This window comes from Camelus ferus, chromosome 2 (genome assembly GCF_009834535.1).
Source record: "Camelus ferus isolate YT-003-E chromosome 2, BCGSAC_Cfer_1.0, whole genome shotgun sequence".
In the NCBI taxonomy this organism is placed as follows: Eukaryota; Metazoa; Chordata; class Mammalia; order Artiodactyla; family Camelidae; genus Camelus; species Camelus ferus.
The window spans coordinates 98,823,453-98,849,216 of record NC_045697.1 but is presented as its reverse complement, the minus strand read 5'-3'; the positions used below and the strand labels follow the sequence as shown (position 1 = coordinate 98,849,216).

The 25,764-nt window shown below is 37.2% G+C and overlaps 3 protein-coding genes and 1 non-coding gene across 6 annotated transcripts in view; 2 read left to right on the top strand and 2 right to left on the bottom strand.

Annotated features, from left to right (window-relative positions):
* NAA15 (N-alpha-acetyltransferase 15, NatA auxiliary subunit) overlaps positions 1-16,792 on the bottom strand; it is a 73,581-nt gene extending 56,789 nt beyond the window's left edge. The window contains exon 1 of one of the 3 annotated variants that reach the window (XM_032463754.1): positions 16,426-16,792. In XM_032463754.1, coding sequence (XP_032319645.1) covers positions 16,426-16,479 — 54 coding nt within the window. In that variant the 5' untranslated portion in view covers positions 16,480-16,792. The remainder of the gene's footprint in view (positions 1-16,425) is intronic. The other 2 variants (XM_032463763.1, XM_032463757.1) reach the window with 2 other exon arrangements.
* Positions 192-972, top strand: LOC102507397 (coiled-coil domain-containing protein 12-like). The gene is given in 2 exon segments (XM_032463798.1): positions 192-655; positions 657-972. Coding segments are annotated over 2 exon segments (498 nt in total). The 5' UTR covers positions 192-259; the 3' UTR covers positions 759-972.
* A 4,265-nt stretch (positions 16,793-21,057) lies between the features above and the next one.
* NDUFC1 (NADH:ubiquinone oxidoreductase subunit C1) lies at positions 21,058-25,344 on the top strand. Its single transcript, XM_006192438.3, has 4 exons — positions 21,058-21,212; positions 21,744-21,847; positions 23,814-23,893; positions 24,882-25,344. The coding sequence occupies exons 1-3, from the start codon at positions 21,146-21,148 to the stop codon at positions 23,871-23,873; spliced, it is 231 nt and encodes a 76-aa protein (XP_006192500.1). The 5' UTR covers positions 21,058-21,145; the 3' UTR covers positions 23,874-23,893; positions 24,882-25,344.
* On the bottom strand, positions 22,855-22,926 carry TRNAT-AGU. The gene has a single exon. It is a non-coding gene; the product is annotated as a tRNA-Thr (tRNA).
* Positions 25,345-25,764: the final 420 nt, after the last annotated feature.

Sequence of the window (25,764 nt, the reverse complement as noted above, 5' to 3'; positions counted from 1 at the left end):
ACAAGCAAATTAACCATCCGCAGAAACAAAACTCTTACAAAAGACAAGATCCAGACACTCAATATCCTAGTGTCCATGATATCCAACAGTATGAAAAAAACAAAAAGTATTAGAAATGGAAGAAACAGGAAATTGTGACCCATGACCTATAGAAAAAAATCAATCAACAAAAACAGATTCAGAGTAATGATAGAAGTAGCAGACAGACTTGAAATATTATTACTATGTGGCACAAGAGAAGAGGGGGTCTGCGGGCAGGATGGCGGCTACTATGGCCAGTGTGGGCCGGTTAGAGGAAGAGGCGTTGCGACGGAAGGTAGGGCTGAAGGCCCTAAGGGAGAAAACTGGGCGCAAGGACAAGGAAGATGGGGAGCCAAAGACCAAGCAGCTCAGAGAAGGGGAGGGGGAAGGCAAGAAGCACAGGGAACTCAGGCTGCAGAACTATGTCCCAGAGGATGAGAACCTGAAGAGGAGGAGGGTGCCCCAGGCCCAACCAGTCGCGGTGGAAGAGAAGGTGAAGGAGCAGCTGGAGGTCGCCAAGCCAGAGCCCAACACTGAGGAAGTGGACCTGGCCAACCTTGCACCACAGAAGCCTGACTGGGACCTTAAGAGAGACGTAGCCAAGAAGCTGGAGGAGCTAGAAAAGCAGACTCAAGGGGGCCATTGCGGAGCTGATCCGTGAGAGGCTGGAAGGCCAGGACAGCCTGGCATCTGCAGTGGACACCACCACTGAACAAGAGGCCTGTGACTCCAAATAAGGCACGCCCTGTCCCCTCACCTGTCTATCAGGCCTGTCCTGTAGACAGATGGTCTTGGGCAAGGGTTGAGGCTGGGCTTGCCATCACCTCCAGTTTGGCTTCAGAACAATGATTCCCTGCCCCATCAGTCTGAACCCTGCCCCGATGCAGTGAGGTCAGCTCCTTGTCTCCTGAGTGGTCCCCACCATGCTGAGTGGGGGCAGGGCCAGCAGTAACTCTGTCAGCTTGCTGTATTTGTACGTATGTATGTACTTTGAACTTTTTTTTAATATCTGGAAAAAGGAACAAGCAGATTTGTGTGTGGTAGAAACCTACCAAATATTTCCTAGGTCCTTGGGGTACTCTGGGTTTGGGATATAGAGGTGATGTTTTGCTTGTTTGTTTGTTTAATTCTTTTTTTTTAAACTTCTTTTGTTGAATTGTAGTCATTTTACAGTGTTGTGTCAGATTCCAGTGTAGAGCACGGTTTTTCAGTTGTACATGAACATATATATAAAAAAAATTATTACTATGTAATATTAAAGGACTGAAAGGAAAACATGGACACAATCAGAAAACAAACAAAATCTTAATAGAGAAATGGAAACTATTAAAAAATGGAAATTATAGAATAGAAAAATATAGTACCAAACAAAAGTGAAAAGTTAACAACATGGGCTTAAAATATTAAACACTGCAGTGAATTTGAAACTGTGCAGTGAACATAAAACCACTGCAGAGAACTTAACATGGCTGCAGTGAACTTGAAAACGTATAACAGGAACAATTCAAAATGGAAGATGAAAGAGTAAAATGACAGAGAAAGGGAGAAAATGAACACAGAAATTCAACCATCTGTGGAACAATATCAAATGGTCTAATGGCCTAACACATACATGTACCAGGAGTATCAGAGAAGAGGACAGAAATACAAAAGTGGGGAAGATATTAAAAACTGCAAATTTGATGAAAACTCTAAACCCACAAATTCAAGAATCTCAACAAACTGCAGGCAGGATAAACTAAAAAAAAGAAGAAAACAACAAAATAAAAAGCAAACAAAAAAAGAGGGACATCACAATCCAATTGCTAAAAAGTAAGGATAAGAGAGAAACTGTAAAAGTAGTCAGAATAATGCCTATATTCTAAAAGGTCTCCAATTATCACCTCTGCTTCCACCTTAAGAAATCAGAAAAACAAGAGCAAATTAAACTCAAAGTAAGCAGAAGAAAGAAAAGAAGAAAAAAAAAGCAGAATCAATGAAATAGAAAAAAGAAAAGTAGAAGCAATCAGCGAAACCAAGAGCTGGTTCTTTGAGAAGATCAATAAAATTGATAAGCCTCTAGCCAAACATGGGCATAATCACAAAAGTACAGCACAGTGAAATAATTAGAACCCCCGCTTTCTAGACAGGGGATGAGAAGAGGAGCTTCTGTGAAACAAAATAAAGGGAAGATCACAGAGAAGGTGGAACTGGGGAAAGTAACCCCACAAAGTTGTTTATGAACTCTGAAGTTCATCAACATGTGTGGTTCGGATCCTATTCGCAACATGCAAGACTAAGAACTAAACTCAAAGATACATCGTCCAGGCCCTAGACCAGCTGCTGGATGGCACATAAGCAGGATAGATCCAAACAATACTAAAAACATTTTAAAAACTGAACTGATATTAGAACTACAGACCACAGAAAGAGTTGAGACTTGCAGCCTGAACCTAGCCTGATTTGCTAAAACAAAATTAACCTTCTCCAGAGGATTTGAAACAAGACTCAGAGTCTGATAAACTGTAATTCAAAAACATCTAGGATAAAATCCAAAATTATGCGGCAATGTGAAGAAACAGGAAAATCTTAACTTGCATGGGAAAAGACAAGAGATATCAATGTAGAGATGAGAAAGATATTTAAGACTTTAACTATTGTAAAAATGCTGGAGGAAGCAACTAGTGAACTCTTTGTAACTTTTTTTTCCTTGGGGGGGGGCAGTGTTTAGAACTCACTGTAAGGGCTCAATACCAGGATGAAGATAACAGGAAAGAACCAGCATACTGGAAAATAGATCAATAAAATATATCCAACCTGAACAACAGAGAGAAGAAATTTTTCAAAAATGAACAGAGCCTTAGGCAACTGTGCCAGAAGAATCCAAGAAGGGAACCCTCTAGGTGGCCCAGTACCATCCATCAGCACGTTGGCTGAGCTCAGGCACTATGATACCAAGAGATCATAGCATCTGAAACCACAATGTTAAGGCCTTTTTGCCATAATATGGAAAATCATTCCACTGATTCTCCTAGAAAAATTATCTCTAATCTCACTAATAAGAACACGGAGATTAAGAAATCTCTAAAACAGCTGGCTACTTATATAACTAGAACAGGGGGAGGGTATAGTTCAAGTGGTAGAGTGCATACTTACCATGCACGAGGTTCTGGGGTCAATTCCTAGTACCTCTCTAAAAATAAATAAATAAACCTAATTACCTCCTTCCCCCCATTAAAATAAAAATTTTTAAATAAATAAATTATATAAATTGGACAAGCTGTGAAAAGTCTAGAAAAGCCCAGATCTACTGCAGAAAGTTCATCATCCTTTTCCAAATCCTTGTTACAGAAAAAAAATAGTTCCCTAGAAGTGGGAACTGTGACATGGCAAATAAACTCGGCTATTTACATAAATAAAAGATAGTAACAAAAAATTTAAGTAAAATATATAATATGTAGATTTGGCATTAAGATTACATACTTATCTTTAATATTAAATATACCTTTCCATTGTTTTCCTTCAGCTAATGCAAAAAACATTTCATTCTTCAAAACTGATTAAAAAGAATGCAGCCTCAAATCAAACCAAACTTAGCTTTAAATCAGCCATGTTGAAATGATGCCTAGGATTTGACAAAATAATCCAGGGTGCTGGGATCACAGATAGAAAAAGAATGAACCGAAAGTTGGTTAACTGTCAAACCTAGGAGCAGGTTCATTATATTAATCTCTTGTTTTCTTATGTTTGAAATTTTCCATGATTAAAAAGTTAAAAAGAACATGAGTCTTAGATATGATAGAATCAACTGAGGAAACATTTATTAACTTACAAGGAGCCTGGCCAGCACTTAGTAGTGTCAGTGAATTGGAACTACGTTAGAAGTTTTATTTCTGTAAAGTAGAAAAGTATGCAGAAAGGGCACCTACAGTCTTTAGAGTCAAAGTGTCTAGCGTTGTGGCTATTTAACATTTCAATTAGCTAATATTCAATAAAATTTAAAATTCTTCAGTAAAGCTTCTCAGTCACACTACCCACATCTCAAGTGTTCAACAGCCACATGTGACTAATGGCTGACACACTGGAAATCCAGATATAGAACATTTCCATCATCACAAAAAATTCTATTGGACAACAATGGTCAAGAGCCTGGAGTTCAAATCTTAGCAAGCACCTAATAAACAGCTTTGTATCACTGGCTTAATTAAACTTATTACAGACAACTGTGTCACCTGCAAAATGTGGACATTAACAACCTTGCAGGGTTAAGGTGAGAATTAAATATAAACATATATAAAGAACCTGAGTAAGCACTCAAGAAAAATATTTAAAGAAAGCACTGTGATACCACTTACATCTTACAATATTTAGACCCAGCACAGCTTGACTGATTATAGAGATATCTGAAAGGAGAAACTTAAAGTGAATTAAAATATACAGTCAAGAAGAACTAGGGATCTAGTCTGAGATGATGTAAATGTTCTACATCTTGAAAGGGGCATAAGCTGCACTGGTATGTGCATTTGTCAAAACTAAAAGAACAGGACCCTCAAACAACTAATAGAACAGTACACTCAAAACCTATGATTTTACTGTACATAAATTATACTTTAATTTTTTAAATGTGTTTTGAAAAAAAAAAATCTCTCAAAAACTACCTTTAACCTACCTTCCCTTTAATTCTTTTAGCTGGAGCTTCCTTTTGCAAACAGTATGTTATCCTTTTCATATACAATTTCTGGCAAACTATTATAACCATGAAAATAAATCTTAAGGATGATTTTTCTCCATCTGGTTCTATACTGTTTAAAAAAATAAGTTTCCCTCACTTCTATAATAAAAAGACAAAATAATATCCTCTGAGATAAGACTTAACAAACCAAGGCTATTTTATGGAATCTCTTAGTTGGAAGAGATCTTAAAAGTCACCTGATGCAGTGGTCACACAGCTCTTGCCTGCTGCCAGCTCACACTATTGAAATGTTTTTAGTTATACTGAGCCAAACTCTATCTCCCTCTAACTTCTGTTTATTGATTCTAGCACTGTAAGAGTTCAGTTTTCTCTTATGCAAGCTAAACATCTTTGTTCTTTTAGCTGTTTCTTATACGAAAGTCCTTTGACATTCTGTGCCACCTTCTGAGGTCAATGGAATATTGCTTCCATACTTGTGTATTTTACAAAACTAGTAAAACTGTAAAAAATTAAATTAGATAATTTTAATGGGGCTGCTAGGTTTTTATTTTTCTGAATAAAACATTTTTTAAAGTCTGTCAGTATTTCACAAAACAAAAGGCGTTTCAAAGTTTTAAAGTAACAAGTACATAGTCTCAGAATAAAACAGACAAGGTTTGTGGGAATTTTACACCAATATTTTTGTGGCGTGTCAGCATTAGGGAGTCATTGGTCTGTATCTCTCCAAGTTTTGGGCTCAGAAGTTAAAATTACAGATAAGGTATTACCAGCAGCAGAACTGAATGTGACAATCACCATCTGCTTTCTGGATACTATAACTGTTAGTGCATTGTAAAACATACCAAGTTTATCTTACCTTTCTTTTACTTTCCCCCCAGTATTAACTTGTCACTTAAGAAGAGAAAGTTGAAGGAAAACTTAGGATTCCTGCTTAATATGAGAGAACTCTGCTATAAACTCTGATTGCTTAGGGATAGGACAAAATTCAATAAAACTCAAGGTACATGCATACGATTGAGAGTCACTTATATAACAGGACCTCATAATTATTTCAAAGATAAATAATCCCAGAGAGTTTAAAGAAAACAATGGAGTGGTCATGCAACATAGAAATAGAAGTATAATCAATTATTCAATTACATAAAACCTAAATTGCGAATTATTTTAAAGCAACCACTATTATTTTCAAGCATAGCACACAAAAACAGAAATGAATTCTTTACAGGATAGTGGCTGCCCCCTAATTTCTAAACACTACACAAACCCTCATAAAAACCAACAGAGCAAATAAAATCACTCATAACATTGTAAGATGAGAATGAGTCAACTAAAAACTCCAACTTACATGTATTACATAAACATCCAAGACCAGAAGCTCCAAGTTCCAATAGGAACTGTTCAAAAGAACAATACAGCAGGGTCCTAGTGGTGAGTGAATGTAATATTAACTAGCATTCACCCAAGTTCACCCAAGCAAGAGGTCGACAGGAAGTACTCTGAGACATGATGGATGAGAGTAATGGCTACTGGAGAGTCAAAATGCAGAGGCTTAGGAAGTCTGTAAGACCAAAGGTGGCAGTTTTAGCAAGGCACAGCTTTGGCGGAAGAGACATTTTAGAAGAGTTTCTTGAAGGCTTGATGGAAGGGGTGGCACTGAAGATAAAGGCCCTCTTAAAACTATACAGAACATTGGGGTGACGGGACTTATTTTAAAAAGTTCATTTCACTGTAGCAACAAATACGGTGTTCTTGAACTAAAAGACTGAAGAAACCACCCAAACCTCACCCAAAAATAAAATTGTCTATATTGCTGATGCAGTGAAATCCATCACATATAACCTGAACAGAAAAAAGAGCCCAGTATCTATACCAAGTTACTTATACAAAATTGTTTACAGTGACAATCTTTTCAGCAGATGAAAACACACCAAAACTCATAGTGATAAAAAAGAGGAAAGATATCAACACAATACTCCACCACAAATTAGAAATAATTAAGTAACAAATGCAGATATAAAAGAACATCTCAAATCAAACATGCAAAATTTAGAATAGTATAGACAAACAATAGGAAGTTGTAAAATAGGAACAAACTGAAGTTTAGAAACAAACCAACAAAAGCACACAAAATCATCTCAGAAACGAAGACTAAATTATAAGATATATGACCTAAAGAGAGAAAATAAGACTTCTCAACCAAACAAATAAAAAGAACCAAAGGAAATGTAATAGAAAAGAATCAAAGGAAATGTAATATAAAAGAGAGGCAAAGATCCAACAGGTGAAGATGACTGAAGAATGAAACAACAGAACTAATATTCAAAACCATAATTTTTGAATCAAAAGAAAACATCAGTTTACATTCTTAAACCACATACCAGGGAAAACTTATCCAAAACAGTTGACACAGAGACATATTCAATTTTACAGAGAAAGAAAAACTCAAACCTTCGAAAAGAAAGACTAAGTCATCTACAAAGAAAGAAACTCAGGATGGTATCAGTAACATATAAGCAAGACAATAGAAGCAGTTATTTTCAAGAAACTTAAGATGTGAGTCAAGGATTTCATACCTAGCCAAGATGTCCTTCAAACATCAAGACTGTAGAAAAACACTTTTAACATGGAAAACTTTAATAAGAGATTTCCACAAGCACTGCCGAGGAATCTCCACTATACAGTAAGCTTCATCCAACTGAGAGCTGATTAGGAAAACTTAAGCAAAAGGTCTGCTGGTTAATATTAACTATATTTAATTGTAGAAGTAAATCTAAAACAAAGGCATTGATGAGGAAGAATAGTACATAAAATGGCACACTCTCACTAAGTAAAAATAACTGTAAAAAGTCAGAGGAAAAGAGAAAAAAAATAAAGTAGAATAAGCTCATTTACTGTTTCACACATAAGAAAATGGAATTAATTTAAAACTGACAAATCAAATAGCATAAAATTCAGTCACAGCATAAACTTCCCTCCCCCCTACACCCTAAGCAAGAAAAAGAGAACTAATGGAATTTTTAACGGTACAAAATTAAACAACTAAAACAAAAATATAAACCTTTCTAAATACAAAAACATATTTAAAAAAACAAAATAGAAATATTAAAGCGTATAAAACACATGATATGGATAACATAAAACCAAGATGAGATCAAGCCAATGAAAAGGCTAATGATCTTTACAGATTATACCTATACTATCTGTGTACTAATACATATGCTTTACCGTTTACCAGTAATTTTCATACATATCTCACTACCTGACCAGCAAGGAAGGTCAGAAAATTATTGTTTTTCTCTTTTTATTCAGATTTAGAAACTAAGTCTCAAAAAGTGTAAAGGATAAAGTAAAGCAGAGCCAAGATTAAAATCTATAATCTTTCTTTTTCTTTCCACACCAGGCTTCCCCTATTGAGAATCAAAAATCATTTCAAATGCAAACTGAAGAAACGTGTAATATTTTATTTCCTGTTTTAAAAATGTTATTTAGCCACCCCACAAAAACCTTAAGGATGAATTAGTCTGAAACTTTTGATACTCTGGGTACAAAGCTTCTTCTAACAATGAAAAATGCTGAAAAAAAATTTAAGTCTCCCCAGGGGTAGTTGCAACCAAGTTGGCAAAGAATGTGACACTCTCAGGTACTAGATGCAAGAAGTTTTGGCTTAGTAAATAGACACACTTCAGAGTGAAGGAAGAGCTACCCAGATCCAGGGACTGTGATCTCCGTATCAGTTAGATACATGATGGGTATTTAGAGAACATTTCAAGCATACTAAATTTCAAATTTCTTGTTTGCTCCTGTGGGATTTTGTCCACCAGAAATACAGGGTGAACACAAAAATTTGCACCCAGCTGAAACGAGTTGCACAGGCATGCACAGCACAGACACACACCACAAACACCTCAGCTCCCTCAGTTCACCTGTGGGTTATAAGCCACACTCATCCACCTTTACTGTTACAACTTTCAAATTTAAGATAACTTTCCTTCCATCACTTCACAACAATTCACCAGCTGCAATCCTCCTGAGACCCATTTCCACAAGCAAACTTCAGGTCTTTTCCAAGGTAAAATGCAGTATTTATGTATTTGTTAGCCATTTACATATGTAAAACCGTGCTATCATTTTTATCAGATTCTTATCTTTGTTTTTGATTTGTCCCTAATGAAGTTTTTGAGGGTTGTGCCTGACCCACTTTTCCCACAAGCTCTGTGGTTTTTATCATGTGATACTGCATAGTACAGTGGCTTTTAGGAACCCATTTATCCTGATACAGCACAAGTAACTGTATATAAATCAATGAGAAACATACTTTTGACAATGTAATCATAAGTACTGGCTACACTTACTACAATTTCAAAGGAGTAATTCAAAGTTTGTATCAGCTAATGTGCCTAGCATAAAATCTGGCTCAAAACAGATGATCAATAAATGCCAGTTTATTTCATTTTCCCCTTCTTAAAGATTCTGACTCAGTTCCTGAGCACTGATAACCAAAGGAGATCTTCTAATAGTCAATGAAATCTCTCTGAAAACTAGGGTACCATATTAAGTGGAAGCCATTAACATACAAGGAAATTGTTTTTATTAAATCAGAACCACCATCATGTGTGGAAGTATACAACCAACCCTAAGGGTTTTTTCCTAGATCTATATTTTTAAAAGAAAACTTTCATTTCTCCTTTTATGCATAATCAGATAAACGAAGTCTTACAGATCACACACAGGAATGTTTAAATAATCTTATCTATAATAAAAACAAATGCAATCTTTAAGATTAAAATTATCACTGGCTTCAAATGAAATTATACTTTCTTCAGTAGGTTTTAGTAGAAATTTCAAGATTTTCTCAACTGAAAATGTGCTCCTATTACACTTACCAAAGAAAATCTCAGTGGAATAGAGCATATCAGGTAACAAAAACATTAATCTCTCCATCATTTATTTCTATACTGCAATTTATATTTCACTTTTAAATAGCCAAAAGATTGCTTTTGTTAAATTAAAATTTTATGTAATTATTTTAACTCTAAATTAAGCAGTGCACAATACAATTCATATCTTACCTAAAGGGGAAAACCTTATGCAACAAGTTAAACTAGTTTTTTTTTTAAGTTACAACTTCAATACAAGTTTGTACAGCATGTATCATAAAACAGCTTGGATGTAAATGTACAGCTGACATTCCAGGGAAATTCCCAAAAGCCAATACAGTCACAGTATAAAATTTTCTCCCCTTTATACCTTAATATATATACTGAGAACCATCAACCTTTTAAACCTCTTTACTTGCTGTTCTTATCACTGGCAACTGACATTCTTTCTAAAACCATTTTTCACTAAGAATCTTAAGTTCTTCTCTCTTCAATAGGGCTATTGCCTATATTGTTTGTTTTCTGAGAGGGAGGTAATGACGTTTCTTCATTGAGTTCTGCTTGGAGGAGGTACAAGGGATTGAACCCGGGACCTCTTGGATGCTGAGCATGCACTCTACCACTTGAGCTATACCCTTCCCTGGCTATTGCCTATGAACAGAGAGCAAAGTTGTACTAGATATGAATGCTAATGGTTGGCTAGGCTTACTGATTAGTTAAGTGGCTTGCTCGGCCACACCAGCTCTCCAGCATACCTTTCTCAAATTCCAAGAATTCAATTTGATTTTTAAATTTTCTGAAAAACACTCACAAAGCAACTCTAAATTACAAAAGTTTTCCCCTTCTAACATTTTATATTCTGTCTCATAATATCATATACAGTCATCCTCATCGCTGACTCTGTCAGAATCAGCTTTAGAGCTTTATGAAACTACAGATGACTGAGCCTTACTATCTGATTCAACAGGCTCCTCATGACAAACATCCTTATTTAATCCAGATGCCATTTTTCCTCCAATGCCGAAACCACCAAAACAGAAACAATAAAAATTTACTCTTATTATGCTTTTGTGCTGGGAGAAAGGCCATGTAAACAAACCTAATACTATGATTCATTCATAAATGAAACTTCCAAGGTCTTATCGGGTAATACAGGTTTTGCCTGATACCCTACAATTACCTCATATAATGATGTATTCTACAAAGCCAAGGCCCAGCTTAACTCCCTTCTCCAAGAATCTTTATGCAAGCACAAAATCCAAAGATCTCTCTCTCTCTTACCATGTAGTCACTGTCTTAACACTCATTTAATACAAAAATATTTATTCAATACCTATTATGGTCATTATTCTAACTAATGGGGGAACAGCAATTAACAAAGTCCCTATCCCATAAAACCTACATTTTAATTGTGGAAAACATGATAAATTACTTATACATATGTCAGATGATAATGTGATAGGAAAAAAAATTAAGCAAGGAAGAAAATAAGAAGGTTGAATTGAAGAGGACTTCTAGCCTCTATATAACATTTATGCAGAATTCTGAAAGAAACAAGAGAAGAAATGAGATATAAAGGTATTGGAGAGAGGGATTCTGAACAGTCCTTTGCATATGATCCCTTCTATGCCCTAGCTCTTTATGTCCAAAAACACTTTATGAACAAAGAAAATATATTTCAGTCAATGCTGAGAAATGCATTATTAGAAGTAGAAACATCAAAGAAAATAAGAATATGTACTAAGCAAAGAGATTACTATAGTTAAAGTCGGTTGACGAGTAGCTTTCCAGTCCTTCAATCATATAGAATACCATGTCTGCCTCTGTGGAAACTGCTTTTAACCAGTCTTCAAATTAATAGTTGGGATGGCAACTCTATTATCATCAAATAACTTAATTTGTGTAATCCCCAATAAAAGCCAGAGACTGCAAGGCTTTGAAATGCTCGCAGAATCAAATGTTAAATTCAGTTCCCTATTACGCTTCTGTCTGCTTTTCTGCACATACAGTGTTGTCTACTTTTGAAAACTAAACTGTATTCTTTTTTTTAACCAGAGTACTCTATTCTCCAAATAATCTACATAAACAAGAATTTTAACCTACTCTTAACCCAAAAGTATCACTTAAACATTTCAGTCTCTAACACAACAAAGCATTTAAAAATGTATATGCTTTCTGAATTTACATAAAAAACATATACTTATTTGTTCATTCATACTACACCCATTCCAGAAAGGATTTAGGGCAGGAATTGAAATGAAAACAGTGAACTTGCCACATTATCAAATAGTTTTTGCTTCCCATAAGATTTTTTATAGACTTAAAAAAAGTATTTTGTGAATTTTATAAGAATATAGTATATTTACATTACAGCAACATTGCATTTCATTTTCTAATACACTTTAAAACAAATTTATTGTAGTTCAAACATTTGATTATCAGTTGTATTCAGAAGAAAGGGGACTTAACAGCAGGTAAAACTTTGTTTCCATTTATTTTTTCTTTGTTATATTTTAAACACATGCACTACAGGCAAAATCAATTTCAAGGTTACTGTCCACACTCAGTTGCAAAACTATTATTGTTATACAAAGTTTAAGTCAGCTGATCTTCCATGTGCATATGGAAATCTACTTATTAACATCCTAATGTCAATTTCATCCGCAACTAAATCCAACCTAAGTATCATTAACTGTACAGACAGTACTTTTTTCCAAAAGCAATAAATAACAAAATAATTTACCTACATCTGTGAGTACCTACAATATACACAGCCATCTAACAATTACTACCACTCCTTTTACCTAACAAAAAACTAGGCAAATGTGGTGTTAAGTGCTCTGAAAAAACAAGTTTTGATTCCTGACTCTTACACTAGCTGTTAACCTTAATCTCAATCTGCTTCTTTAATAAAAATATCCCCATCTTGAGAAGTTTTGAGACTAAAGAATTCTAGTAAGTGCACTGTCCAAAATGGTAACCATTCACCACATGTGGCTATTTGAATTTAAATTTAAATTAATTAAAATGAAAAATCCAGTTCCTAATCACACAAGCCATATTTCAAGTGTACAACAGCCACATGTGGCTAATGGCTATCATAATGGACAAAGCACATACAGAACATTCCCATCATTGCAGAAAGTTCTACTGTGCTGTACAAATGCTAAGTTTTCAGTAAATCACAAATATTACCACCATGCTATGTTAACTTCTCTCACCACTTTTCTGAGAAAGGAAAAATTCTATTCTAACTTTTAACTAACAACATAAATCATTCAGGCAAAAGTCTAAAAATAGATTAACGATGTACAATGTTTAAGTACTCCCAACTTAGACTTTTTTTCTTATAGCTCACATTAACATCTGAAGAGAAGAGAGAATAAAACAACAGCAGCAACAGTCACCAAACTAGCAACTTGATTTTGAGGCATTAGGGTACGTCCAACTTGTCCAAGTGGGCTAAAATCCAGAAAGGTGTGGATTTCATTCTACCCTAGCAACCTCATTGCTCCTACCCTTAACTTATATCCTAAGAAAGCAGTGTAAAGATCTGGTAACGCCCCTTTAATTACTTAGAGAAACAAACAGCATCATGAGTAGGCAAAGCCACAATTTTCTAATGATTTAGTTTACCAAATTATTAAAATACTATGTAATTACAGCAACAAAAAGGCTTCTGACAAACACAAACAACTCTTCTTTAAACTAAACTCCTACATAATATCACATTAAATTCATCACCTGCCCTTTCTATAACAAATCATAGACAAGACACATTTTATAGACTTTTTGACCAACTTATGGCAATGCTTTAGCCAGAAAACAGTAGGGTAACATAGGAAAAAAGATGGGCCACATATGCAACAAAACTAACTTTAGGTATCAACTAGACTAGAACAAGCCAGGCAAATACACTACAGAAACTGAAACTTCTTGCAAACTGACGTGTAAACCAGGTTTCCTTCGAAAAACTAAGGCAAAAACATACTCCATTATTTTGAAATTGAGGTTTTTCAGATTGAAAAAAAAAATACAAACTAACTTCATTCTACCCAAGTTTCCTACAAACAAATATAGTACAACTAACAAAAACTGAATGCTCCTGGAATGATTTAAGTTACCAACCTAGCAACACTTGATTACAAAGGGGGAGGGTAGGGAGCAGCTTAAAATCAAAAACGCTAACTACTACAAATACTGAGGAAGCAGAAGCAATTTTGAAAAAGCAAATACTAACCATAATTTTGGTTAGTAACATTTTCTTCAACCTAAATGTAAAAGAATAAGGACATTATATTCCCTTTTGTTTAGTGGTATTTCACATTTCTCCCGCATACACCTTATAAGAAATCCTTTAGCACTTTGATTTTAGCAATGAACTTAAAGGTTTCTCCGCATTATCACCACCAAAAACAAAAAAAGTTTAAGATGTTTAATCAAAAACTGCTTTTCTGTGAATGGTTAAACAATGGTGCATCCATATCACCAAATTCCATTCAGCAATTAAAAAGGACAAACTATTGATTTCTCCAACATCTTGGGTGAATCTCAAGGTTGCAAAAAAAAAAAGCTAATCCTAAAAAGTTATATAGTGTATGATTCTTTTCAGTAAACATTCTTAAAATAACCAAATTATAAAAATAGAGAACAGATTAGTAGTGGTTGCCAGAGTGCGGAGGTGGAGGAGATGGGAGGGATGGGGGGGGGTTCTAAAAGGGCAACAGAGAGATCCTTGTGCTCATGGAACTGTTCTGTATATTGACTGTAGTGATGGTTATGTAATCTACACATGTGATAACATCGCAAATGACTACATATACACACAAATTGGTACAAGTAAAACAGAAAAATCTTAATAAGATTAGCAGACTGTATCAATGTTATGATATTGATAATGCTTTGCAAAGCATTAGCAAGGGAAAACTGGGTAAAGGGTACAAGGCAATCTCTATTATTTCTTAATGTGTGACCCTACAGTTACCCCAAAATTAAAAGTTTAATTTTTTAAAAAGTGCTGCCCTAATAACTGAAAAAACTTGAGTATGAACTGGATATTAGACAATATTAGGGAATGGTTGATAGTATTATGGTTATACAAGACAATATCCTTATTCTTAGAAGATGCTTCCTGAAGCATTTAGGGATAAAGTATTAGGCCTGCAACTTATTTTTAACTCTTGTACATAAGTATGAGGAGAGAGAGAAAGCAAATCTGGCAAATTGTTAAATATTAAATTTAGGTAAAGGGTTTATGAGGGCTCCTTGTACTCTTGTCTCAACTTTTTAATTTGAATTTTTTCAAAATAAAGAATTGGAGAGGAAGGTTAAACACAAACTGCTACCCTAAAATGATGTTATAGTCGAAACCACACACCAATTAGTCTTTTTAAATGTTGAAAAATAAACTGTTCTGGCAAAACTTTGCTATAGTCCCACCCACACGCCAATTAGTCTTAAAACCAAAAAAAAAAAAGCATTAAGAATTTCAAGGTAACTAAGAGTGATTACATAGTACTGGATGTGACTTTCATGTTTTTCCACACGAATTGACTAAATCTGTAGGCATATGGATGTTTTTGTAAAATCAAATTTAGTTCAACATGGATTAGTGTCTTGTGTCTAGAAAACCTGGATCCCCAGAATTGTTATACTTTTTAAACAAATGAAATAAATATAAATTACAAGAGGAAAAAACTAACACTTTGACAGACTCTGTAAATTTTACGTCTTAAGTTTGGCAAATTCTTTCTCGAAGAACTGTTTGCATGAAAGCGGCAACCCACACACTAAATGCCAAACAAAAAATGTGCTACAATTTATTAATTATAGTAGCCAAGCTACAAAGTGTTTATTACAATGTAAACAGTCCCTCCAAACATCATCGCATTTATGGTATTAAAAAATACGGGCTGCACACATTTGACATGCAGAGAATTATCGAGCTTGAGTTAGGGTCAAAAACATCCATTTCAAAAGTCCCTATATTCTCTTTTCTCTGCTGCTAATTTTTTGCATCAGTGTTAATGCACTTCAGGCTGTAAGAAAATCCGTGTCTAGAACTTCTCAACTAAAAGCTCTTAACTTTTCACTTCCTACTGGACCGCCCCCTCGCAATGGGCCCCACCCCCCGAGGAGGGTGATGGGGTGGGGCTGTTTCCCGCTCGGAAACTAAGAAATAAATGTCTTTTCCCCACTCCAGAAAGGAGGGAAAAAGAGAGGCCGAGAAGCTGCAGAGTCAAACATGCTAATGACTACAAGGGAGGTAGTGGCTTAGAAAGCTTCCTTTCCTCTTCCAACTTTTTTCTTCCTTCCCTTCTACCAGGTCATTCAGTGACCCCGAGTCGGGCGGGGACAGGTGAATCCCAAGAGGAGAGGAAGAGGGAGGGACGGACGATGGAGGGAGAGACGCGCTTGGGCAATGAATGAGCTGTGCCGCATCCGCACCACCTGTTCCTTCCATGGGTGCCACCCCGGCCTGCCGGCAGGGTTCCCGGACCGACCGAGCCGCGACTCCTGCCCGTGCTGTCCGCTTCGCTGCTAAACGACAGGCCTCTCCTCCCTTCGCTCGGGACGAATGAAAACCGGCAGTCTAGAAGCGAGGAGAACGGGGCCTACTCCGGAACCACGGCCTCCGAAGCGTGGGGACTCGAGGAGGAAGCCTGTGGTCCCTGGAGCGCGGGCCGAAGTGAGAACCACAAGGAGGGGACGAGGGAGGGCATTCGGCCTGACTAGGAGTACGAAGGCGGGGTCCCAGGCGAGAGTGGCCCGGTGCCCGGTGGGCCGAGGTTAGGGGTGACAGGCCCGTGTGCCGGCTAAATCCTCCTCGCTGCTTACCCGGAGCCTCACACTTACCAAGATCCGCTTGAAGAGCGCGTTCTCCTTGGGCGGGAGGCTCACGGCCGGCATCGTTCCGGCTCCTCCCGCTGCTCCCGCCACCGCCCGGCTCGGTCAGTCCGTTTGTCCGACCGCCGCCGCCGCCGTCGTTCCCCGGCTGCTTCAGCCTTGAGTGCCCCGATACACCGCCGCCACCAGGCTTCGGGTGTCACCGCGTCACCCAACCCCGACACCCCCTTCCCCTCGTTGTCTTTTTTCTTTTCTCACTTAACGCTGCCGCCGCCTCCCCCCCCCCCCCACGGGTCTCCGTCGGCGGTTCACGTGGTAACTGAACAGACCGACAGAGGCAGCCAAAATGGCGGACGCGGAGGGCTTTCCCACCCGGGTCACACCTCCTAGCACGCAGGCGCGATGACCTCCTTTCCCCACCTCCTCTGTCCCGGAGCTTGCTGGGAAACCTGGAGGCCGGCTGGCTCGCGGAGGCGGCGAGGGTCGCGGCCGAGCCCGCCCATCTTTTGGGGGCGGTGTCTGGGAGGCGCCCGCGGAGCGAGGGGATAGTGGCCAACTGCGGTTCTGACCGCCTACGCATCAAAAATAGCCTTTCTACTCCTTGCTAGATTGGCCTTTCGTCCATTGGGTACACTCTCCCAGTCTGTATAATCATAGTTTGAGTCTGAAGTGCTTAAATGCAGGTGTCCAAAAGCGCTGTTTGTGCCTAACTAAGCAGCAGAGGCAGAGGGGAAATGAAGGCTTCACCCAAGTGGGGACTTGAAAACAGATATGGAGAGGATGGGGTTTAATGGAGTCTGAAAAGCGTGAAATAGTTAACCAATTAAATGGATCTAGCTGGGGTATCGGTGATTTAGTTTATTACTTTAAGGCCTGGAAAAGTAGTCAGCCAGATCCGAAGTGCCATGTTTGCACTGTCAGAGAATCATCTGAAGGTTAAAGAGTGTTTTTATTTTATCACTGAGTTCACACAATGCAGGGTTGAGGACTGTATGAGTCACCTTGGGGTAGTGGAGAATTCAAGGTCACTGACTCCCCGTCACTAGAAATCTTCACATCTTAGGAAGCCGAAGAGTATCTGGCAAGAATACTAGAAAACTGCTTCAGTAAGCAAGGTCAGACTGGATATTGAATAGTGCCTCTTCCAAGTCATTTCATTAGCAATCGACAGTAAAGCCATTTAAAATGTGGCATTCTATTGATGACTACAAATTTTCACATCATATGAGCTATTTTCACCCTTGATTGTTTTTGATTCTCTCTCCAGATCCTGAATCCGATCAGTAGTAGCATTCTTTGCATCATGAATCATTAAATAATAAGTGCAGTAGCTTTGCTCTTTTAATCATATTTAAAGAGGTTTTTGGGGTGTTTCTGTTTTTTGTTTTTTGTTTTTTGTTTTTTTTACTGTTTTCAGCTTGCTCTTCTTTAATCCTCTATGGAAAGTGTGAGTTGAGTAAGATGTTTGCCAGTGTAAAAATCTGAGACTAATGTGTGGGTTTTCTAGCTGCTATCTCGAATGCTCTCTCCTTTTGCCTGGATCATAAATAAGGTTTTAACAGTCAAATCCTGGAATTTCCTCAAATTCTGTGATCTATCTTCAAAAGTTTCATTCAGAAAAGTGTATCTACCAGAAACCGTGTGTGAGTTTTGGAATATGGCTTTTTTAAAAAATAAGATAAAATTCAGAATTCATAAAAACGGTTGTTATTTAGTGATAACCTTCCAACTTCACTGTCCCCAACAGGTCTTTCAACTCTCTAAACTACTAAAAGGTAGAAAAATGTCCAATTTAAGGTGATAATTTTAGCTTAGCTACTAACTTGGGTTTCCAAATCTCTAGCTTTATATCCAAAAGCAAAATTATATCCCTAGAGCAATATTATTTCCTATGGTTTTCTAAATTTCTCCTGTAAATAATAGTCTATTTTCACCTTGGGGAAGAAAATTTCTAGTCTTTGAAACGAACAATAGTTTCCACCAGAAGATGAGTAAATGAATAGATGAGCCAGCAAACAATTTGGCAAATATATGTTCTTTTTGGCTGGTAACAAACAAATAGCAATTTTTATGACTCAGTGAATATACTTATTCAACATTTATTTGAGTCATATCCTAGTTAAAATGCACCTACAGATAGCAGTTGGACCACACAGTCAGTGACTTGATAACCTGAACTCAACAATAAAATATCTGGGAGGATAGATCACCACTATTTGACAAATAGAAATCCCATTTAACTGATTATGCTTTGAATGACAGCTATGCAGGGAGTTAATGTATCCAAGGCCAGATGATGATAATGATGATGATGATGGTGGTGGTGGTGGTGGTGGTGGTGGTGGTGGTGGTTAGCTCATTCATCTTACCCTCCATGTATTTGCATATCACTATTGTGATAAATTAACCATAAATAAATAAATAACTTTGCAAACTTTAATTCTACAAAAGGGATATGTAGAATAAAATTCCTCCACCTTCATATATGTAAGATGTTCTCTATTGACACTTTTACATCTTTACGCATTTAAATTTTATAGAAATAAACATAAAAGAAATCTATGTATTTGCCACCACACTTACAAAATGCTAACATTTTGTGATTGCTTCTTCTTTTTTTTTTTTTTTAATGAAAACTTGCAGATAAATCCATCCCTCTCCAGATCCTTAATTTGATGTGTAGGATTCTCATGCATCACAAATCAATAAACATGTAGGAACTACTTTTACACTTTATACTGTTTTCAACTCTCACTCTTCTTTAACCCTCCCTGGGAGGTGTGACTTGAGTAAGATGTTTCCCAGTGGAAAAATCTGGGAATAAAATTTGGTTTTCTAGCTGCTAATTCAAATCCTTCCCCACTTTGCTTGGGTCGTAAATTAGGTTTTAGCAGTCAAATTCAGGAGATGCTTAAATGAATGTCATGTAGCAACTTCCACCAAAATATCATAGCTATTAGCTCCTGGCTGGAATTGCTTCATCAGGATTCTTTTCAAGATGGAGTTTCATCTACAGCTGCCTACTCCAAGTGTAGGGTTCCATCAGCTCTAAAATGCTGAGAGAAATGTGCTTATACTTCATCACTTTCCCAAAATATACACTAGTAAAAGCATACAGAGGGGCAAAAGAACAAAACAGCCTTTTCCAAAAGCAGTATTGAAATTAGTAACTTTCCTACTGGCTCTGTATGCTCTGACTAAATGTAGCTTCTGTTCCAACTTGCTGGATACTAGCAAAAGCTGTGTCAGGACAAGCTTCCAAGGGATGGTGTAGAAAGGATATACAACTGACAGGTTGCTGAGTGGACAAGAAGCCAAGAAGATGAGAACCAGCAACTGACTCAGCATGTTAGTTGGGTGCTTTGCTTACTTGAGCATGCATCCAGAAGGCTCAAACTAGGTTACAAACTATAAAGTGACTTACAGTTTAGCAATGTATTTAACCATCAGTTGCATGTAAAAGTGAACCAGAAAACGTAGTACAATTATTTTACTCTTTGGTCAGTAACTTTTGGTTGAACATTTTTTTCAATAACATTGCTACAGAAAATATAGAAGGAAAAAGAGATTTGCTAATATTTATTTTACTCTTAAAATGAACCTAAATAGCATTAGGTTTAAAGGATTAAAGTATAAAAATGTATTACCTCTTTTACCTGTATCTATTTTTGCAGTCTTTAGACATCAGATTGAATTGAGAATTAAATACACAAAAAATTTCTCAAATGTGGAAGATAAAACCTGTTGGTCAGTACAATAAGTATCAAAGAGATAGGCGAAAACAAGTTGTTTGCAACTACCAGACACGTCCCAAGGTTTCCAGCGACCCTGTAGGAAAGGTTTTCCGTTACCGATATAAAACTGAGGAATAAAAAGGTTAAATAATTTGCCTAAAAATCATATAGTTAAAAAGAGGTGAGTAGGAATGGCGCTTTGAACTTGGTACTTGGAGACAGCTCTGGAGCTCATGGCCTCAGGGGACTGTCTAAGCCTGTTATGTGGGCTGATGAAGGTCACTAGGTCTGGAGTCGGAAGACCTCAATCCAAGTCGCAACATCTCCATCTATGTGATCTTGAGCCATTCGGGGCACTTTTGAAATACGAGGATTCTCTTTTCTTCATGGGGTTGTGAGGCTTTACTATGCTAGTGCGTATAAACAGACTGACTTTGGAAGCTGTAGGAGGGCTTTTCAAATACAAGGTATGTGTCAACTTTAATGAATAACTTGTCTTCTTTGAGCTTCATCTATAAACTAAGAATAATAAGCACAGCATGCCATGCGGTTGTAGTGAAGGTGAAATGAGACAATGCATGTAAATTATCTGGTGCTTTAATGCACAGTCCCTGGAATACAAAATTCAGTCAAAATGCTAGTATTCAACACGACACTTCAGTTTTCCCGCTCACGCAGGAAGATTTTGGTAAATCTCTCTGAGTGTCCCTAGGGTAGGGATCTGAAATAAACCTCTCAGAGTACAGAGATGTGGCTAAACAAATCTTTTTCCCCTCTTTTAATCATCACCTTCCTAACCCCACTTTTGCACACTGAGGGCTGGGACCAGGGGAGCTATTGTACTCGATGGTAACTGCGATTCTTGAAGTTAACACCCCCAACCCAGCGCAGCCTTAGAGCCTGGAATTCCGCAACTCTGCCCGCCAGGGGGCGCTCGGCCCGGCGCCAACCCCTGGAGCGGCCGGGCTGTGGGAGGCGGAGCCCTGCCCAGCAAGATGGCGCTGTCCGCGTTGTTGCGGTCCTTCTCGAAGCTGCTGGCCCCGGTCAGGCTCCAGAACGGCTGTAAGTGTCCCTCCTTGAGCAGGCCATCCCGACCTTCCATCCTGCCGCTCCCAGGGCGAAGCCAGCCCGCGGGGGCAGGAGGCGGCTCGCGGGCCGGGCTCGTCCTGCAGTGACCTTCGGCGGCCCGCGGCCCGGAGCCTACGCCCGCCTCGACCCCTGAGTCTCGACTCCGCATCACCGGCTGTCCATCCTTCTCCCAGTGCCACCCGACCCCTCTTGGTCTCTGCGAATGGACTTTGATTCCTGCCGATGCCGGGGCGATTGCTATCCGCCCACTCCCAAGTTGCCTGAGGGTCCGCCAAAGCCACAATATGAGGCTTTGAAGGTGTCTTGGACGAAAGGGGCCACCGATCTGGCCCTGCCGGTGGCCCTGGTTGAGTTACTTGACCTCTCTGAACCTCTCTTTCCGTGGCTGTTTAAAGTGAGGAGGTCGAAGGGGGAATTAAATGCGATAATACACGTGTAAATGTCAGCTTTATTACTACAAGGCGATAAGTTACAGATTTACAGCCTCTTTCTGTCCCGTTTCAGCTCCATCGAGATCAAAGTTCTACATTCGGGAACCGCCACATGGCAAACCTGACTGGCTGAAAGTTGGACTGACCTTGGGCACCTCGGGTTTCTTGTGGATCTATGTAAGTATTTACTCCCTATGTCGATTCAACACAGTGGAGAGGACAAATATCAATGTGAGATGGAGTATTGCTGAGCAAATCTCCCATACAATAGGATATTCATTTAACTACTAATTATATATTTCTCCATGGGGAAAATCCCAAGGACTAAAACATGTTAAGATTTCAGGGGCATCAAGAAAATGTGGGGGGAAGTTATAGCTCAAGTGGTAGAGTGCATGCGCATGCACGAGGTCCTGGGTTCAGCCCCCAGTACGTCCTCTAAAAATAAACCTAATTACCCTCCCACCAAAAAAAAAAAAAAAAAAATTAAACAATAAATTACATATTAAATAAATAAAAAATTTAAAAAAGAAAATGTTGAGGCTGAAAATTATCGTTGCTTTGCATTGTTTTGTCATGAATGGAAGTTTTACTACATATTAATTATCCTTTATTTCTTAAAAAGGATGGAGGCAGGTTGGCGTTTTATGAAGGCACTTTTTTCAGATGACATAGGGACAGACCATAAATGAACAGCTATATAAATTAAATCCCATTAGGCTTACAAAATGTAAGATTTTGATCAATGTTTCTGTAAATACATTGTTAATTGTATTTAGTGTGTAGCAACCTTTTTCTTTTCTTTTGGTCTTTGTTTATAGTAGGCAAAGGCTTTAATCTGTTTCAGAGTACTATGTGGTAGTACTATTATTGTTGCCTTTTACAGATGAAGAAAACATTGGGGAAATTAATTTGCTGAACCCAGTTCTCCCTGACTTCAGAGCTACACTGTAGACCATTGTGAAATACTGTCTCTCTATAGTTAAATTTTTTAAAAGTTGACTCAGAGTATCTGTGCTACATTAGTATTTAATTTTTTTGTTTTGTAGCTAATAGATTTAGAGCTTCCTCCACTGCTGCCCACCTCCAACTCTTAGATCTCCTGTTTTTGATTAAAAAATTTTGTTGAATGTATTTTTTATTCTTTTGAGGGGGGAGAGATAATTCGGTTTTTATCTATTTTAATAGAGTACTGGGGATTGAACCCAGGACCTTGTGCATACTAGGCACACATTCTACCACTGAACTATACCCTCTCCCCGAATTTTTTCATTAAAGTGGTTCAGCTCTTTGACATGGGAAGGAGTAAGAGATTTACACTTACAACTTAACAACAGTAACTAATTCTTTTTTTTTTAAGTATCATTGATTTACAGAATTGTGTCAGTTTCAGGTGTACAGCAAAATGATTCAGTTATACATATATATGTATATATCCATATTCTTTTCTTTTCCGATTATTTTCCATTATAGTTTATTACAAGATAATTGAATATAGTTCCCTAACTAATCCTTTTTCAATAATGTTTGTTATAATGAAATTTTATATGTTCTTAAAATTTTCTTAAAAAGAAGCTTGTTGCTGAGAGCTCTGACTTGATACTGGATCTTTGATTGCAACAAATGTGACCATATATCAGCCATTGTTCTAGCTGCATGTTCTGTCAGATAGTGGGTCTAAGAAAGTGGCTGTCCTCCTTGAGGTCTAATTAATATATACAGTTGGAGGATGTGGTTGGTCATTCATTCACAGTATCAGACTTCCTATGTTAGAAGTATAATACACAAAACCCAACCCCATTTAATAATCAAGTTCTACTTTACTGTATTGGTTTAGCCCCTCTGTGGTGAGGCATTCCATTCCATTAATTAGCCTCTGAATGGAGTAATTTGCAGAAGTTGAATTTGAACTTTTAAGGGTTGCCCTCTCAAATTTAGTGTGTCAGATTGTGGTGAACAAGTATGTATCATTAGCAGTTTGGGGACTTTTGTATCCCTTAGCCTTTTATTTCTAACTAGTATAGTTGTAATTCTTTCAATCTACCCTTATTCCTCTTGCAAAATGTTAAATATTAGTCAGTCTTCTCCTCTCTAAGTTGCCAGGAAGATTGCATTTCTAATTTTAACTCTTACCTACTTCTAGCTCATCAAACAACATAATGAAGATGTTTTAGAGTATAAAAGAAGAAATGGGTTGGAATAAACTTTTGAAATATTGATACAGTAAGTATGCAGTTTTATAGAATGAATAGATTATGCAAGTTAATTTGACCTTTTTTTAAATAATGTGTTTTGGTTGTTTTTTCATTAAGTGTATACTTTTTAGCACCTATACTCCTGTCTGTGACAAATTTATGAATTTTTAATGCCCTGGCTCAAGGATCTCTTAGCATAATCATTTTTAGTCATTATGCTTTGACTGTGTTCAAAGAAAGTTGTCTTTTAGAATGAAATCAAAATCATACTATTTTCCTAAATCTAACAGTGCTGTACACAGTGCCTTCATAGTTAGGACAAGATATCACTGTTTGTGTATGTATTTCTTAATAACTGTTTTGTCATATACCACACTTGATCATAAAGTCCATGAGGACAGGGCATTCAGTTGTTAAGTTTTTACTGCATGACCATTTCATTATGATTGTCACTACAACTAACACCCCTTTGGACAATTCCTGGTAAAACCTAGCTGTGAACAAGATATCATACACTGCATGGTCTGTGACTTGAAACAGAGAGTGAGTTTATTTCATATGAATATGTGTGCCATATTTCTGAAGAACCCTTTTAAAGAAATCCTGTATTAATCTTTTTCTAAAATGAAAAACTCACTGTTACAAATCTCAACTTTCATGGATTATGCTGATTAAAGTAGGTAACTTATATCTGTTGGATAATAAAATAGTAATCACTGATGTACCTTTTTTTTCTATCATTATCACCTTGCCCATTTCACTACTACAATCAGCCAATCAAGAGATAAAAATAAAATAGGTATTTAAGAGAAAACAGATGCTTTGGCTATACCTGTAGTTCAGATAATTTTTTTTCCCCTAAAACTTAAGTAAATGAGGGGTTGATATTCTTTGTGGACTTGTTTTCTAGACTTCATCTGATTCTCTAAGGTGAATTATTTACAGTGGTCTAATTTTAGTATTATTTCTGCTGGTTAATGCTATAGTTTTCTTTTTTCTCTCTCTCTGTTTTGTAGGTATGTTCCATATAGGGATTATAGCAGTTCCTCTGGATTCATCAATCTGTTGAGTTGTAAACATGAGAGAAAGAGTTATATGTGGATATATGTTGTCAGCATTTGTGTTTTAAATAATTAAATTTTTGAAAACTTTCTGTATTCTTCAGATTATATATATGGTGACAATGTGTAGAGTATTAATTCTAAGGTACATTATTAGAAGTATTTTAATGTGGAAGGAACCATCTGGTGATAGGGTCAGTGGTAATTAAGGATACATTGGTAAGAAAACTTATTAAGATAGATTTAAAAATCACTGCTGAAGGATTTACTCTACATCAACTTTTAGTTTCTAATTGGAACACTTATTCTGTAGTGTGCAGGGTGATAGAACTATTCCTATTCTATTATTCAAAATACAAAAAAGCTCAAATACTGTTTTCTTCTAGAGGAGAAAGTAAAGATGAATCTTATTACCAGAGTTTCTTCTGACTTCATTTCCTTGAGTCTGAATGATTTTCATTTGGGTGACTGTTTTTACACCAGTTATGGCAACACAAAGTTTGTAGGCCCTTTTTGCTAATATGACTTTCATCCAATTAATAGCAAACTCCCGACTATTTTTTAAAATGAGGAGGCAGGGTTGGTGAGAGTTAATAGATACAAATTTAGAAACACTTTATTCCTCACCAAAACCCTTTCTTGTGAATCAGTTAGAACTTACATGCCACTTCAGTAACTTATAATTTGAACACTTAGTGTACCACACATTTAACAATTCATTATTTGTATCCCCATTCTGATGTTTAAGTAGAAAGTTTCATTGTTTTATAAATGGTTTTGTGTGTGTTGTGGGCTCTGGTCAATACTTTTCTGGGAGATTCATGGCCCAGATATCTTT